The 16381-nt window shown below is 39.8% G+C and overlaps 1 protein-coding gene across 7 annotated transcripts in view; it reads right to left on the bottom strand.

The window, feature by feature from the left end:
• Positions 1 to 16381, bottom strand: part of LOC122813133 (phosphodiesterase 4D interacting protein) — a 1898306-nt gene that overhangs the window by 258547 nt on the left and 1623378 nt on the right. For 5 of the 7 annotated variants that reach the window (XM_044085281.1, XM_044085280.1, XM_044085276.1 and 2 more), the window contains 2 exons: positions 8717 to 8860; positions 2055 to 2252 (listed from right to left, as the gene is read on the bottom strand). The exons of 1 other annotated variant lie outside the window; for it this stretch is intronic. In XM_044085281.1, coding sequence (XP_043941216.1) covers positions 2055 to 2252; positions 8717 to 8860 — 342 coding nt within the window. The remainder of the gene's footprint in view (positions 1 to 2054; positions 2253 to 8716; positions 8861 to 16381) is intronic. One more of the 7 variants, XM_044085278.1, reaches the window with a different exon arrangement.

Here is a 16381-nt window from a genome sequence, read left to right as displayed (position 1 = left end):
TTGCAGCCATCAGCAAACCTGGTCAGCCAAATGCCATCTACATTTGCTTTGACATCTGAGAAGTATATTCCAAACAGGAGGGGCCCAGCACTGAGCCCTATGGTACTCCACTGGTGACTGGCCTCTGGCTGGATGTGGGTTCTCCTACTCTAACAACATGTGTCCTATCCATGAGCCATTTGGTTATCCATCTGGTGATCTAGAGGTTTATGCCCAATTTTGTGAGTTTATCTATAATACTCGAGTGAAGTACTGTGTCAAAAGCCTTGGCCAGGTCAAGCTAGGCAGTATGCACTGTTTTCCCCTCATCCATAGCATTGGTGACCTTCTCAAAGAAATCCACCAGATTAAGCAGGCAGGACCTGCCCTTGAAGTCAAACTGGGTTAGGTGTGGAGTCTGGAGATTTCTTATGCCATTGTTAATCAGGTTCATGATTATCCTTTCCATAGCCCTGCATATGAGGCTAGTCGGACTTATGGATTGGTAGTTTCCTAGGTCAGTTGATCACCCCCCCCTTATGCAGAGGGATGACTGTTGCTGTCCTCCACTGTACTGGGACAAAACCTTTCTGGAGAATGTGGTTACGTAGAAAACCAAGTGGGTCTGATAGGTCATGTTTCAAGCTATTTAACAGGCACCCATGGTTCTGTCAAGGCCCACTGATGCCATGTTTCTAGCTTTAGAGAGTGCTGTAATGACCTGTTCTTTTGTGATAACAGGCAAAGGAATGGTAGGTGGTATTTTATGGGGAATGACCAGAGATGATGAGTTGGTGATAAAGATCTGAATTTATCAGCCAGCAGGTCTACTATTTCTTCTGTTTTGAGTATGGATAGCCATCTACAGCAAACCATGCACATTGTTGAGTATTTCTCTTAAGATTTTGGATACAACTAAAAAATGCCTTGTGGTTATCCTTTGCTTGTGAGGCTATTTTAGTCTCATCTTTAGCTTTTGAAGACTTGACTAGTTCCCTGAGTTGCCTGTTGAGACTAATGAGGAATTTTTTCTCTGTTGTGCACCCTCCCACTTATTTCAAGACAGGAATTTCTTCCTTCTGTTGTAGTCTATTTTTGCCAGGGGTCCATCAAGGTGGCTTATATTTGTGGCTAGACCTGGGTTTAGTTCGGTCAGGTACTAACATTTCGATGCAGTTAAGTGGTTGTCAGGGCATTTGTGTATAGTTCTGTAGAGGCCTCCATGTTTTCAGGGTTAGGGGGAGCTTTAAAATTAACTATGCTATCACTTAATGGGAGGTAATTTGCCTTGGAAAAATTCTTTAGGGTTTCAGGTTTTGAGATGGGTGCTACCATTACATTTATTTCAAAGGACAGTCGTTTATGATCCTATCTTACCAATGAGGACATTACACTGGTGGTCGTGGGGGGGGGGGGGTGCAATGCTTCCCTATGTTTGTGAGTACTATGTCAAAGATATTTGAGCCCCTAGTTGGAGTGCAGACCAACTATTCCAGAGCATTTGCATTGACAAAGTCCAGGAATTGCTAAGCCTGCATGTTAGTGGTCGTGTATGTTTCCCAGTTTATGGAGAGGTAGTTAAAATTACCCATGAGTAGTATGCTGGGCTGACTTGCAAGTGATTCTAGTAGCTTCGGGTTTACAGAGTGGTTTTCATGGTTCATAATTGGGGACCTGTAGCTAGCGTTCATTTCCAAGGGGCCATTTTTGGTAGCACAACAAAAGGGATTTTCTTTCTATTCAAAGTGCAATCTGAAATAATGCAAATGTGTGTGTGCGTTCTTTTTTTTTAAGCTGTAATTATGAAATATAGATAATATTTATTAGCTTCACGAAATCCATTACACATCTTAACCATGCTGGGAGCCCTTCAGCATATGAAAAAAAATCTAAGCCAACCTTAATCAGCCATGAGTTGCACTAAAATATAAAGTGCATACATCTAAAAATCAGGTCTGCTAAATAAACATTCATCCACCCTCCCTCCACCCATGCAGCACATGCTTTAGTGGCAACACACAGCATGTGAAGGATAAATGCCATGCAAAGCCATGCATGAAGACAAATGATCTCACTTTCTCCCAGCTGCTTCTGCAACATCTGCAGCTCCTGATGTACTGATGCCAATGAGAATGGTGGAATGCCCTGGTGACTCAGGTCAAAGGCTGCAGTTCTAGGGTCAGAGGGAAAAGGGGCAAAATGAACAGAAGGTTGGGGACCTGGCTGCATTGTAGGGACACTGCACATATTAGGAGATGAGTCAGTGTGAGAACCTAGAGAGAGAAAGAGAACAAACACTAAGGAACTATGTGGAGCAACATACTTAAAAACATACATCTGGTAAACTGTGCTGCCATCTAAAACAAAGTAATTCAATGAGCTCAAAATAAAACCTAGAAATTGTATAATGATCAAACAAACACCTTATTGTGCACATTACCTCTTCTATGCTGTAAATGGATGAATCTGAATGAAACAGTTAACAATGACTATAAAGGAATGACAGTTACCACCATGAAAGTCAGCAAAGCCCATAACACAGGATAAGATTTATGCCCAAAGTAAGTGCTATTGAGCATATGTGTAACTACTTAAACATAGCATGTAAATGGTGATCTGAAAGGAAATGCAATCCTAAGATTCAAAAACATGCTTCTTAAATGACTACATTGTGGAATTCATTCCAAAGTAATTACATACATTTGAATGCATAATTTGCTTTTCATTACCATAATGGTTGTTTTATTACATTCAGTTGTTATCTATGTAACCCCACAAGCTACATTTTTTCAATGACAATGTAGGAACACCATCTAGTTAACTAACGTTATTAGAGATGTACAACATGCCGACGAAGACTACGGGAATCAAATCGAGGACTACAAAATCATTCGCATCAACCCTGTACGCTATATTGTCAGGTAGTTTGACAAGCAATGTCAGAGTCAAATTTGAATAGAAAAACAACTAGTTTGTACAACTACATTACAGCATACCTCTCAAGTGTACAGATTTTTGCGGAACGTCCAGATTTTGCCTCATACGTTTGTCCTGTTCCTCATAAAAATTGTTTTTTTTTGACAAATCACTGGGATGCTCTAAGGATTAAAGTCACTAAATAATGACATACATTTGAGTTCCAGACTTCATATCCTTCAGAAAATGCATGGTAACATAAATCCTGTGACTCAAGCAGCTTTCTATGTTTGTAAGAGCAATATCTAAAGTGTGTCCCTATTTATGGGCCTTTGTCCCTCCAGTATGTCAGGCTTTGTCCAGATTTCTTGGGCCAAGAGGTTTGATTACATTCATGCTTTTGTGGTTAAATATTACAGTCAGCTACACTTGATCGTTCTACATCAGTCAGGTTTGAGAACCTTGCATATTATCTTTGGGTGGAGATCGCTACAGGTATGCCATATCCATAACTTATTCCTTCTCGAACAGAGTAGGACATGTTACAAGCCTTATTCTAACTCTAACTGGTTAGCTTGAACCACCCGGTAAAAATCGTGAACGGAAATCAGCAAACTATATGCCTGACATAACATCCCCTGTGTATAACAGCCTCTTGAAGTCCAGTTGTCCACCAGTCTTTGTTGTTGACAAATCAATCAGTAACTCAGCAGGTTGAATGCTTCTTTTTGACGTGTGAAGATCAGATGTCTGTGGGTTCTAACCCCATACCAGACATTGAAAACTTAAGTTTTAGTATGGAAATTGCTGTGCCATCCTTCAGATTCAGTGTTAAAGTGAAGCTTTATGTAATAGTTCTGGTGGGGCCGAAGGTGATGTTAAATACCCAACAGCACTTGACGATGAAGGGAACATTTCCCTGATATTATTTGTCTGCTACCCCGTAGTAGCTATATGTCCCTTAGTGGGGTCTTCTCTGAACAAGGAACACATGAGATCAGCAAGATATACTCACACAGTCTTTTGCATGGGCCTAGGAATATGCCAGGCTTTTGCATGGGCCTAGGAACATGCTAAAAGTTTTGTGAACGAGACTAAAATAGCTGAAAGATATGCAATGACAATAAAAAATAAATGCTACAATGCACTTAGATCTATCTCTAACCTCTCCAACTTCAAACACCTATTAAAAGACTACCTAAATAACACTTGACTCTGCTCCTGCACTACCCTATGTTGAACAATGTTCTTATTCCCCCATCCCAAGTATGCCTCTTACTAATTTCCTTCTCTCTGAACATAATCAGTCTATTTCTTAGCTAAAGGACAAATATAATTGTGCCTAGGCTTTGCCTTCCAGTCATTTCTGTTCCAAAGTGTGGCCTCTTTGTGTTTAATGTCATCTCTATAATCTGCAACTTGTGAATTCAATGACAACATTCTTTTTTCATCTCATCTATGTCCATATATTTTCATGCTATGTAGATAAGTTCACACTGTATCGTGAAGTTGTGAATTTTTCTACTTAATGTGTTGTTTTTCTGCATTAGGCTTCATAATATCTTTGTTATTTAACTGTAACCATATTACATCAATGTGGAGTGTTCTCCCCAGACCTTTGCTGAAAATGGGATATTATCTCATTCCAACTTCTCAGGTAAACAAATGCTAAATAAACAAAATGAATCCTAAGACATTAGTTTGGTCCATAACAAAACTTCTTGACATTTCTAGCTTTAAAGGCCACCTTCTATAATGCTCTATGGTACACATGCAGTGTATTCTTTAGGCTTTTTTAACACACCACTGCAAACACATATTGTGTCCCCCACTGCGAATTATTCAAGTGCAAGGTCCATGATGTCATTGTTTCATATTTTGTGTCACTAACATCAAAGCACAGTACATATATTAATCTGAAATGTTCTTGACAGCCCTGCAGATCTCCATTACACTTCATAAGCAAAGGAAGTTTGCTGTATGTTCAAAGCTTATAGCCAGATTCAAATTCTTCACACTTCTATGTGACTTCCAGTGGTGCAGTGGTAACACACTGCACTCCGACACATACTGCCTATCACTTTCATAGCATCTCCTCACTAACTGATATAAATATTGTACATAGTGGTTTCTCTTGACTACCTTCTTAAATAATTATTTTCTATAGTATATTAATTATTCCTTTATAGGTTCATAGGTAGATTCTAGGCTATCTGCCTGAAGGCATTTGTAAGCCTAGCCAGAATATGTTGGCTTTCGCTGTCCCCTTAGATTAGTTCCCTGTGCCTCTGTCCAGCAGAGCCACTGAAGTGATCCCCGAGGTAAACTTTCTGTTTCCCATCCACTCGTCAAGATTTCTTTTGAAGAGTGTTAGCGAGGAGCTCTGCCTAATGTAGATTGGGATCTTGCTCCAAAGCATGGGAAGTCTCTGGGACAGGAATGTATCCCTCCAGCATGTCCTATTTATTGCTGTGGTGAGGTTTAGATCCCTAGAGCGTGTGGTTCGCGGGGATAAGGTTTTTTTTTAGGTGGAGCATGTCCATCAATTCTGGGTTGGACATGGCCTTGTATGTCAGGCAGAGATCACCTCTGAGTAGGTGGTATGCAACCGAGTACAGCTGTAATTTCTTCAGTCGAGCTGCATAGGGCATCTGTATGAGGCCAGTGATCCTCTTGGTGAGGTACTTCTGTGGTCTTTCCAGCTGTTGCAGGTGTCTTGTAAGATACATCCCAAATGGGGCGTTGTACTCTACGATGGGTCTGATGAGTGATGAGTAGAGGGGCACAATGACCTCTTTTGATCTGGATGCAAACCCTTTTGTGATTAGGTGGGCCACGTAGAAGGATTTTCTAACCACTTTGGCAATGTGATTATCAAAGGTGAGATTACCATCTACTTGGGTCCCCAGATCCCTTATTATGTCTTCTGTATTTAGGGGACTACCACCTATGTGGTAGTTTGTGGGTACTTTGTTTTTTCCAAAGGGGATGACTATGCACTTTTTGGCATTTAGCTTGAGGCCATGATTTTGACACCAGGTATCCGTCTCAGTGAGACCCTTTTGGAGGATGTCTGTGTCAGCCGGAGAGTCAGTTATAGCCCCTAGTTTGCAGTCATCTGCAAACTTGCTCAGACATAGTCCTCCTGTGCTTGCCTGTACCTCTGAGAAGTATATGCCAAACAGGAGGGGTCCTAGGACTGAGCCCTGGGGAACTCCACTTGTAACTGATTTAGTGTCGGACCTAGCTCCCGCAACTCTCATCATGTGGGTTCTGTCCGTCTTGTATTGTTTTTAGCGTGCTCTTTTATCGTATAAATTATTTTTATTTTTTTCCACTTGATGTGCTGGCCAAATGGGATCAGTGCGCTACCCCAGTTAATAAACTATATAAATAAATAAAATAAATGTGGCCAGAATAGCATTACCATTTATTATAAATTTCCATGGATTTCCTTTAGAGATAAATACAACTTTGTCCCTTGAATCCAATAACTTGAAAGAAGTGAGACATACTGCTCTAAAAATATCAATAAAGATATAACTTTGTTGAAAAAAAAAAAACCTGTGTGTCTTTAAATAACAGATGCTTTGGATCTTTTTGAGGACGAGAAAGTTTTCCACAACAACTTCTAAGTTTCCCTGGTGCTTGTTGTTTCATGAAGACTGCAAAAATTACCTCGTCTGAAGATCACTGGAAATTTACAGAGATGCACATTTTCATGATAATTTTAGAGAAGTATATTGGAGTGGAATTTAACGTATTGGTCTTGGAAGTTTACAGATGGAGCTATTATGTCTAATAAAACTTGAAGGAAAATGTGACACTGCAAAGAACAGATAAAACCTGGACATGCAACCCACAAGATGTCTTCATCTAGACTGTATGCTGTGTCTTTTGGTAGTTCAGGCTGTCTCATCTAGTCAAAGAGTGTTTTTAGTACCCCCTCCCCCAAGATGCCATTAGATGTAATGAAATGGGCATTGAAAACTGTTTGTATACTGAACGGATAATCATGTAAGGAATTATCTTGCAGATGTCGAGCAGGGTATCTCTAAGGGCAACCATGCACCCCTTTACTTGGTATGCTATCACTATTACTTTAAGGGTTGACCACACCTCTCAACCTCTTACAGCAAGAACTCTGGACAAAGGCTCAAAAATAGGGACACTTTTTAAATATTGCTCTTACAAACTTTAAAGTTGATGGAATAATGTGTTTTGCATTAGCATGAATTTTATGAAGGATGTTAAGTCTGAAAATCAAATGTCTGCCATTATTTTCTGACTTCAGTCACCTGTGATTTGCCAGAAAACTACAATGAGCAATGGGCCAAAAATGAGTAAAAAATCTGGGCATTCTGTGAAACTCTGGACAGTTGAGAGCAATGGGGGTGGCACAAAATAGAACATGGAACTCTGTTTAGGCAGGAAATGCATGCATCTCACTGCATAACTACTACAGTGCTATAGGTTTATTAATGGGCCATTTATTCATTCTTTCAGGAAAACTTGACTAGGCTTAGAAAGCCCCCCCCCCAAGGTTATTAGCCTAGTAACAGTCTATGAATCTATGAATCTATTAAATGCTGCAACTTTTTAGGGATTCATTTGATCTGCTAGCTTACAATACCAGTAGAACTAGTCAGCTATGAATCTCGGACCACCCTTTACTAGTGCAGGCTGTGTAATATGAAGCAGTGAGCACAGCGCTCATGTCTGAATTAACTGTTACAAATTCCACAAAACGTCTATAAATTACTTTTGTAAAAAACCTATTAACGTACTAGTTTCAAGTTTATTCACACAAGAGCAGGCCAATTAGTTATTAGGATTCAAGACCCTAATTCTACAGTCTCGATGCTCTTCTGCCCCAATCCCTCCTACAGGATTCGCACTCACAAAAGTTCATCATCACATAGATTTCCAAATGGAATACAACTGAACAGCTCTGTTTTTTCCATGCCACTAGGGTCTCTCAAGTTAGCACCTACCTCTGGGTTCAGCTGGAGTGTATGAGTAATGAAACAGTGGTAAGCTACCATACTCAAAATACAAGTTAAGTTCCAGATCTCTGCCAGTGTCTATCCTAGTTGGGAAAGGGTCTTTATCCAAGAAGAGCATGCGGAGGTGGGTGGGTGTTACTTGTGGAATGGAATTATGGAGTTGCACCCATGTCCCCTAATGATCCATTCTTCTGCAATCAGTGCTGTGAAATTAATCCTACTAAGAATTATGGACACATGTATTGCCTCCACTGCATAATAAAAACCTGAATGTGTAATTATCTTTTCAGTAAAAATATAACAGAGAGTAAAATATGTCTGGGTAGTTTCTGAGGACAGCCAAAATAATATGCTTTAATTATTTGAAATGGATTTCTAAACAACAACTCGGGGGGTGGGGGGGAATGATCATCTAGCTTTTCTCCCTAAAACTTTTTAATTATAGTTCTTGTTTTATCTTATCTTTTGCATATCGCCATTGGTCCTCTGTGAATTACCTACCATCTCTGATTTCGGCCTGCGACTTGATGACCTACTTCAGAAGGTCCCTTAAATATCATTTAAGTGACTATATCTCAACCCTTTACAATAGGCAGTCTATAACTCTGACATCTTTTAACATTCTTGCTTTTAAGTTCATATGTGTATGTTTTCTTTTAATGTGAGTGATTGTTTGTGTATTTTATTATATACAATGCTTAGATAACAAGTATCTAATTACTTAAATAAATAAAATGAGTTAACAGCACAACACTGCATACAACAGAAAGTTCACATGTACACCTGGTCCCATCCTTTAGACTCTGATGCCATACCTTGCTGTGACAGGTGAGTATCCATGGTATGATGCAGTGAAGATGGAATGCTGGGACTGCTTTTAGCTGGCGTCCCATGTAATGCAGTGATGGATGATGGGACGGATGAGAGTGAAGCTGTGCTCTCAGTGTGGCTGTGATGCTCTGAAAGAGAAAAGCAATAGCTATAAAATAATATGAAGGATGCAAGCAGACAAGGGGAATATTTTGTGTACTGTTAACGTGCTCAGAATCCATGCATTTATCCATAACCCCCCCCCCATTTTCCCATATTTACACACGGGGTGTCACATCAACAGTGACCATCATGTAGAGTCAATGTTCATGCAGCTGTGTGCCTAGCCCTGCCATGAATGTTTTCCCATAACACACACACACACAGCGCACTCACACCCATGACCAATAACACACACAAAAAAGTATGGTATGTGTAAAAGTCATCTTCTTGATAATTTTACTTAGTCCAATATGAAGATTAAGGTAAATGGTATTTCTCATCATAGTGACCTCTCATGAAGACTTAACAAGTCATTACGGCTCATTCTTCCACCCAAACCATCCACGGAATGTCAAACTGAGGTCATTTTCTGTCCCATGGTGCTGTTTCTTCTAAAGAAAAGTATCATAATGACATTCTGATAGGTTCACAGGTAAGTATTAGGATAGCCACCCTTGTCTGTCATTTTAAACATAGCACGTTTCCCTTTCATAATTACATTCTAATAGGTTCACAGGTAAGTATTAGGATAGCCACCCTTGTCTGTCATTTTAAACATAGCACGTTTCCCTTTCATAATTACATTCTAATAGGTTCACAGGTATTAGGATAGCCACCCTTGTCTGTCATTTTAAACATAGCACGTTTTCCTTTCATAATTAAATTCTAATAGGTTCACAGGTAAGTATTAGGATAGCCACCCTTGTCTGTCATTTTAAGCATAGCACGTTTCCCTTTCATAATTACATTCTAATAGGTTCACAGGTAAGTATTAGGATAGCCACCCTTGTCTGTCATTTTAAGCATAGCACGTTTCCCTTTCATAATTACATTCTAATAGGTTTACAGGTAAGTATTAGGATAGCCACCCTTGTCTGTCATTTTAAACATAGCACGTTTCCCTTTCATAATTACATTCTAATAGGTTCACAGGTAAGTATTAGGATAGCCACCCTTGTCTGTCATTTTAAACATAGCACATTTCCCTTTCATAATTACATTCTAATAGGTTCACAGGTAAGTATTAGGATAGCCACCCTTGTCTGCCATTTTAAACATAGCACGTTTCCCTTTCATAATTACATTCTAATAGGTTCACAGGTAAGTATTAGGATAGCCACCCTTGTCTGTCATTTTAAACATAGCACGTTTCCCTTTCATAATTACATTCTAATAGGTTCACAGGTAAGTATTAGGATAGCCACCCTTGTCTGTCATTTTAAACATAGCACATTTCCCTTTCATAATTACATTCTAATAGGTTCACAGGTAAGTATTAGGATAGCCACCCTTGTCTGTCATTTTAAACATAGCACGTTTCCCTTTCATAATTACATTCTAATAGGTTCACAGGTAAGTATTAGGATAGCCACCCTTGTCTGTCATTTTAAGCATAGCACTTTTCCCTTTAATAATTACATTCTAATAGGTTCACAGGTAAGTATTAGGATAGCCACCCTTGTCTGTCATTTTAAGGATAGCACATTTCCCTTTCATAATTACATTCTAATAGGTTCACAGGTAAGTATTAGGATAGCCACCCTTGTCTGTCATTTTAAGCATAGCACGTTTCCCTTTCATAATTACATTCTAATAGGTTCACAGGTATTAGGATAGCCACCCTTGTCTGTCATTTTAAACATAGCACGTTTCCCTTTAATAATTACATTCTAATAGGTTCACAGGTAAGTATTAGGATAGCCACCCTTGTCTGTCATTTTAAGCATAGCACTTTTCCCTTTAATAATGACATTCTAATAGGTTCACAGGTAAGTATTAGGATAGCCACCCTTGTCTGTCATTTTAAACATAGCACGTTTCCCTTTCATAATTACATTCTAATAGGTTCACAGGTAAGTATTAGGATAGCCACCCTTGTCTGTCATTTTAAACATAGCACGTTTCCCTTTCATAATTACATTCTAATAGGTTCACAGGTAAGTATTAGGATAGCCACCCTTGTCTGTCATTTTAAACATAGCACATTTCCCTTTCATAATTACATTCTAATAGGTTCACAGGTAAGTATTAGGATAGCCACCCTTGTCTGTCATTTTAAACATAGCACGTTTCCCTTTCATAATTACATTCTAATAGGTTCACAGGTAAGTATTAGGATAGCCACCCTTGTCTGTCATTTTAAGCATAGCACTTTTCCCTTTAATAATTACATTCTAATAGGTTCACAGGTAAGTATTAGGATAGCCACCCTTGTCTGTCATTTTAAGGATAGCACATTTCCCTTTCATAATTACATTCTAATAGGTTCACAGGTAAGTATTAGGATAGCCACCCTTGTCTGTCATTTTAAGCATAGCACGTTTCCCTTTCATAATTACATTCTAATAGGTTCACAGGTATTAGGATAGCCACCCTTGTCTGTCATTTTAAACATAGCACGTTTCCCTTTAATAATTACATTCTAATAGGTTCACAGGTAAGTATTAGGATAGCCACCCTTGTCTGTCATTTTAAGCATAGCACTTTTCCCTTTAATAATGACATTCTAATAGGTTCACAGGTAAGTATTAGGATAGCCACCCTTGTCTGTCATTTTAAACATAGCACGTTTCCCTTTCATAATTACATTCTAATAGGTTCACAGGTAAGTATTAGGATAGCCACCCTTGTCTGTCATTTTAAACATAGCACATTTCCCTTTCATAATTACATTCTAATAGGTTTACAGGTAAGTATTAGGATAGCCACCCTTGTCTGTCATTTTAAACATAGCACGTTTCCCTTTCATAATTACATTCTAATAGGTTTACAGGTAAGTATTAGGATAGCCACCCTTGTCTGTCATTTTAAGCATAGCACGTTTCCCTTTCATAATTACATTCTAATAGGTTGACAGGTAAGTATTAGGATAGCCACCCTTGTCTGTCATTTTAAGCATAGCACGTTTCCCTTTCATAATTACATTCTAATAGGTTCACAGGTAAGTATTAGGATAGCCACCCTTGTCTGTCATTTTAAGCATAGCACTTTTCCCTTTAATAATTACATTCTAATAGGTTCACAGGTAAGTATTAGGATAGCCACCCTTGTCTGTCATTTTAAGCATAGCACGTTTCCCTTTCATAATTACATTCTAATAGGTTCACAGGTATTAGGATAGCCACCCTTGTCTGTCATTTTAAACATAGCACGTTTCCCTTTTTGTGCTTGACATAAACCTATCTATTTGGTTACAGACTGGCCTTACTCATCCCATGGTCAATAATTATATATTACCACTAATGAGAATAACTGGGATCATACGACAACTTGAGGGGGCTCTTGCATTGGGTTAAGCTCATGGGATTCTCACTTGATTATTACTCTAGGTCGTATCAAAATGTGTTGTGATACACAAGTGTTATGCAGTCAAAACATAAGTGCAGCAAGCAGCTAAGACCAAACCCTGCTCTTGTGCAGCTGCAGAATTTTCTAGTAGGAGGAAGGTTTGAGACACAATAAGGAATATACTGACTCTCTCTCTCTCTCTCTGCTAATACCTCGCATGTAAAGACAGCAAGCATTTAACAGTAACATAGATAATGTAACAGCAATGCAGTTATCACTCTCTTGGTCATATCAGCCAACCATCTCTATGTGCAAGGCATTGTGGTTAGAAAACAGAAGAAGAATAAAAGAGTAGTGAGGGTTTGCGCCCCCCCACAATAATTTACTCTGTGCATGCAGTGATCATATTAGAGAACTAATAGGTTCATAGGTGTTTACTAGGCTAATGACCACAGGGACCTTTTTAAGCCTAGCCATGCATTCCAAATCTCTGACAAGTTCTGGTACCCTTCATAAGTGTAACCATGGGCTTGGGAGATGAAACATTTACAAGCAGGGGCCTGGGAGATGAACCATTTACAAGCTGCCTGTCCATTCGAGACACAGGTGCCAAACCGGGGATGAATTTCCTATTCCCCATCCAACTGTCCAAGTTACACTTGAATTGGGTTAGGGAGGAGCTCCGCTTCATGTAGATGGGAAGCCTATTCCAGAGATGGGGTAGTCTCTGGAATAGGCACCTGTCTCTCCAGTGGGTCCTATTTATATCACACACAAGTTTAAGTCTTTAGAATGAGTAATTCTGGTGCTGTTTGCTTTGTGGCTATGCAGGAGGTTCATCAGAGTGGGCCTGACAATGCTCTGTATGCCAGGCATAGATCTCCCCTCAAAAGCCTATAGCAGACAGAATACAGGGATAGGGCCTTGAGGTGGTCTGCATAAGACATATCACTTATGCCCTGCATTCTTAGTGAGCAACCTCTGTGGACACTGTAATTGTTGGATATGCCTGTTTAGGTATATACCAAAGGAGGCACTGTACTGAATGATAGGTCTGATGAATGCTGAATAGAGGTCTACATTACGTTGTCAAAATACCTAGTCATAGAATGATTGTTCGCTGACCAATAAACAGTGAAAACTCACTTCGTCAAATGGCCACTTCAGCAAATTTTTTCCTAGGGGGAAAAATCGCTTGGCAGTCGTCGGGAATTTGCCCTCTCCCCCACTGTAGTGCGATCTTGGAGTTGGTATATTTAGTTACATTAGTTACATTACATTATTAGTTTACATTGGGGGTTGTGGGGGCAAAGCCCCCCACTTTGAAGGGTTTGAAATAGTGTCCCGTTTTTGGTTGGTCAAGTGATTTTTTTTCTCCTAGGAAAAATATTCACTGAAGTGGCTGTTCGAAGAAGTGAGAGTTTGCTGTTTACTGGTTGGTGAACAGGCATTCGCTGAGTAGGTTTTTCGATAATATAATATAAATCCTGAATACAGTGGAAGAATGGCCTCCTTGGACCTAGATGCCATACCTTTATTTATAACTTGCACAGCATAGAATGAATTCCTCATTACTGTAGACACATGATGGCCAAAGACTAGACTGCTATCTACATATGTCCCCAAGTCCCTAACTAATGGGTCAACTCTTAGGGGTATGTTGTCAATATGATAAGTAACAGGAGTGGATGACTTTCCAAAGGATACTATTATGCAATTCTTGGCATTTATTTTTAGTCCATGGCTATGAAAGTTATTTGTCTGTGTCAGCCCTTCCTGAAGAACATTTGTGTCAGTGGGAGTTTCTATTACTGCTCCTAATTTGCAATCATTTGGAAAAGTTAGTCAACCAGAGGCCCTTGACATTGAACTTGACTTCAGAGAAGTAAATGCCAAAAAGGAACAGTCCAGGACTAATCCTTGAGGGATTCTGCTTGTGACTGGCATATTTGTAGAGGTGGACTCCCCAGTTCTAACTTCCTGGGTCCTTTCTGTGAGCCAGCTGGCTAACCATTGGTTGACTAAGTACATATATGTGTATACACATACATATATCTATATATCTACACACACACACACACACACACACACACACACACACACACACACACACACACATAAAAAAGGAGGAATAGCCAAGACAGCCTTAAGTTCAGACACTCTCTTGGCAGAAGTAAGACCCAAAAGAAGAACAGTCTTCCAAATACAATGTTGTAAGGAAGCTGAAGAAGCAGGCTCAAAAGGATCGTGGGTCAATTTTTCAAGTGCAAAACTGAGGTCCCAATAAGGCAGAATAACCTTCCTGGGATGCCTGATATGAAGGTCACCTTTAAAAAATTGCTTGACCTCAAACCTAGAGACCAGAGTAGGATTCATTGGGTAGACCAGCTGAAATTGCTGACAGATGAGCTTTAACTGAAGAATATGTCAACCCAGCATGGAGCAGATCACACAGAGGAACCTCCACAGATTGGGGTTTCTGATGGCATGAGAAGCACCAGACAGAACATCTTTTCAATTTGGACATAGGATTTTCTGGCAATGGTTTCCTGTCCTCCGGCAGAATGCAGAGCATGTCCTCAGAAAAGAAGTTCCTAAAAGGGATCAAAACCATTATTTGTTTATTTATTTCCAGTTTGGTGACCAGGGAGGTCCACTGGGCTCAGGAAGCCCATTTTCAGTGGAGGCCCGGGGAGAAAAGCTCCGCATTACACAGTTTAGTTACAGAGAATACTACAGTGAATTATTGCAAAGCGTACTTTAGAGAGGTACAATTACGAAGAAGAAAGCAATTATAATTTCATTTTAGCACGAGAAACTGGCAATAGCATTTACCATACACAGAAGAAGAAGGAAGCAGTTACATTTTTGTTTTAGCATGAACAGCAGCCAATAACATTTAACATACAAAGTACAGTTTTGTTATTTACAGAGAGTACACATTGTATCAGGTCAACTGGTCAGCTGGAGTTCAGAGTTAGCCAGGGGAGTAAGGGGGGTAGGAGTGGTTAGGAGGAGGAGGGGGAGAGCACAGTTGCATTCCCTAGTTGAGAAGAGATGGGAATGTAGCTGAGTTTTAACATTTTCAAAGTTTTTGAAGGTCCTTAGGGAAGTAGGGAGAGAATTCCATTTTTTTTAGCTGAGGAAAATGATAGGAGATGCTGACCTGCAGGGCGGTTGGGTTTGTGGACAGAGATTAATTTTTGGTGGGTAGATCTGAGAGTTCTGCGAGGAGTATAAGGTTGGAGGATGTTAGTGCAGGACACCTAGTTGGTTGAAATAATAATTTGTGGGCTGTGATGAGTTGGAGGTAATCCAAATGGTTGGGGAGCTCAAACCAATTTAGCAAATGAAGGGAAGCACAATGGTGAGAGGAGGGGCTTTGGCCTTGGTAGCAAATTTGGAAATCTTATTGTAACAGACCTCCAGTTTGGAGGTAAGAGTAGCGGATAAATTAGTTAGTAGGGGAGCACCATATAGTAGTGAGGGGAGCAGATAGGTAGTGGCTCGAGTTAGTCTAGCGGAGGGAGAGAGGAAGTGGCTGTTTCTGTATAGTAAGCCAAGTTGTATATGGGTTTTCTTAATGTTTTGCTGGATGTGAGTATCGAATTTTAGGTGTTCATCGATAGTAACACCGAGGAGTTTGGCGAAGGGAACAACTTCTATAGTAGAATTGTTTAGGCTAGTGATTTGGAATGATGTTTTGTTAATGTGGGGAGCTTTTGAGGGAGAGAATAAAAGTATTTTGGATTTGCTAGCATTTAGAGTGAGATGATTTTGGAGCATCCAGTTTTCAGTGGAGAAAGCAGTTTGGGTGACTCTTTGGAGTTCAGAAAGGTTTGAGGCACAGCAGATTAAAGTAGAATTATCTGCGTATTGCACAATTTTGGTGTTGGGTAAGGCTTTGTGGAAGTCGTTAATAAAGATGTTGAATAGCAATGGGCCAAGTATGGATCCTTGGGGTACTCCAGTGGGGGTAGGAAGGAAGGTAGAGGTGCCTTTCTCCCATTTTACAGCCTGAGACCTGTCGGAAAGATAGCTAGAGAACCAGGATAATGCATTGAGGGAGAGATTAAGATTAGAAAGATGGTTTAGGAGGTGGGTGTGGGAGATGGTATTGAATGCTTTGGATAAATCCAGTAGAACTGTAGAAACTATTT

This window comes from Protopterus annectens, chromosome 10.part0, assembly GCF_019279795.1.
Source record: "Protopterus annectens isolate FY-2018-M chromosome 10.part0, PAN1.0, whole genome shotgun sequence".
NCBI classification, from domain to species: domain Eukaryota; kingdom Metazoa; phylum Chordata; order Ceratodontiformes; family Protopteridae; genus Protopterus; species Protopterus annectens.
The sequence above is the reverse complement of the archived record's forward strand: the minus strand, read 5'-3'. Positions and strand labels throughout refer to the sequence as shown.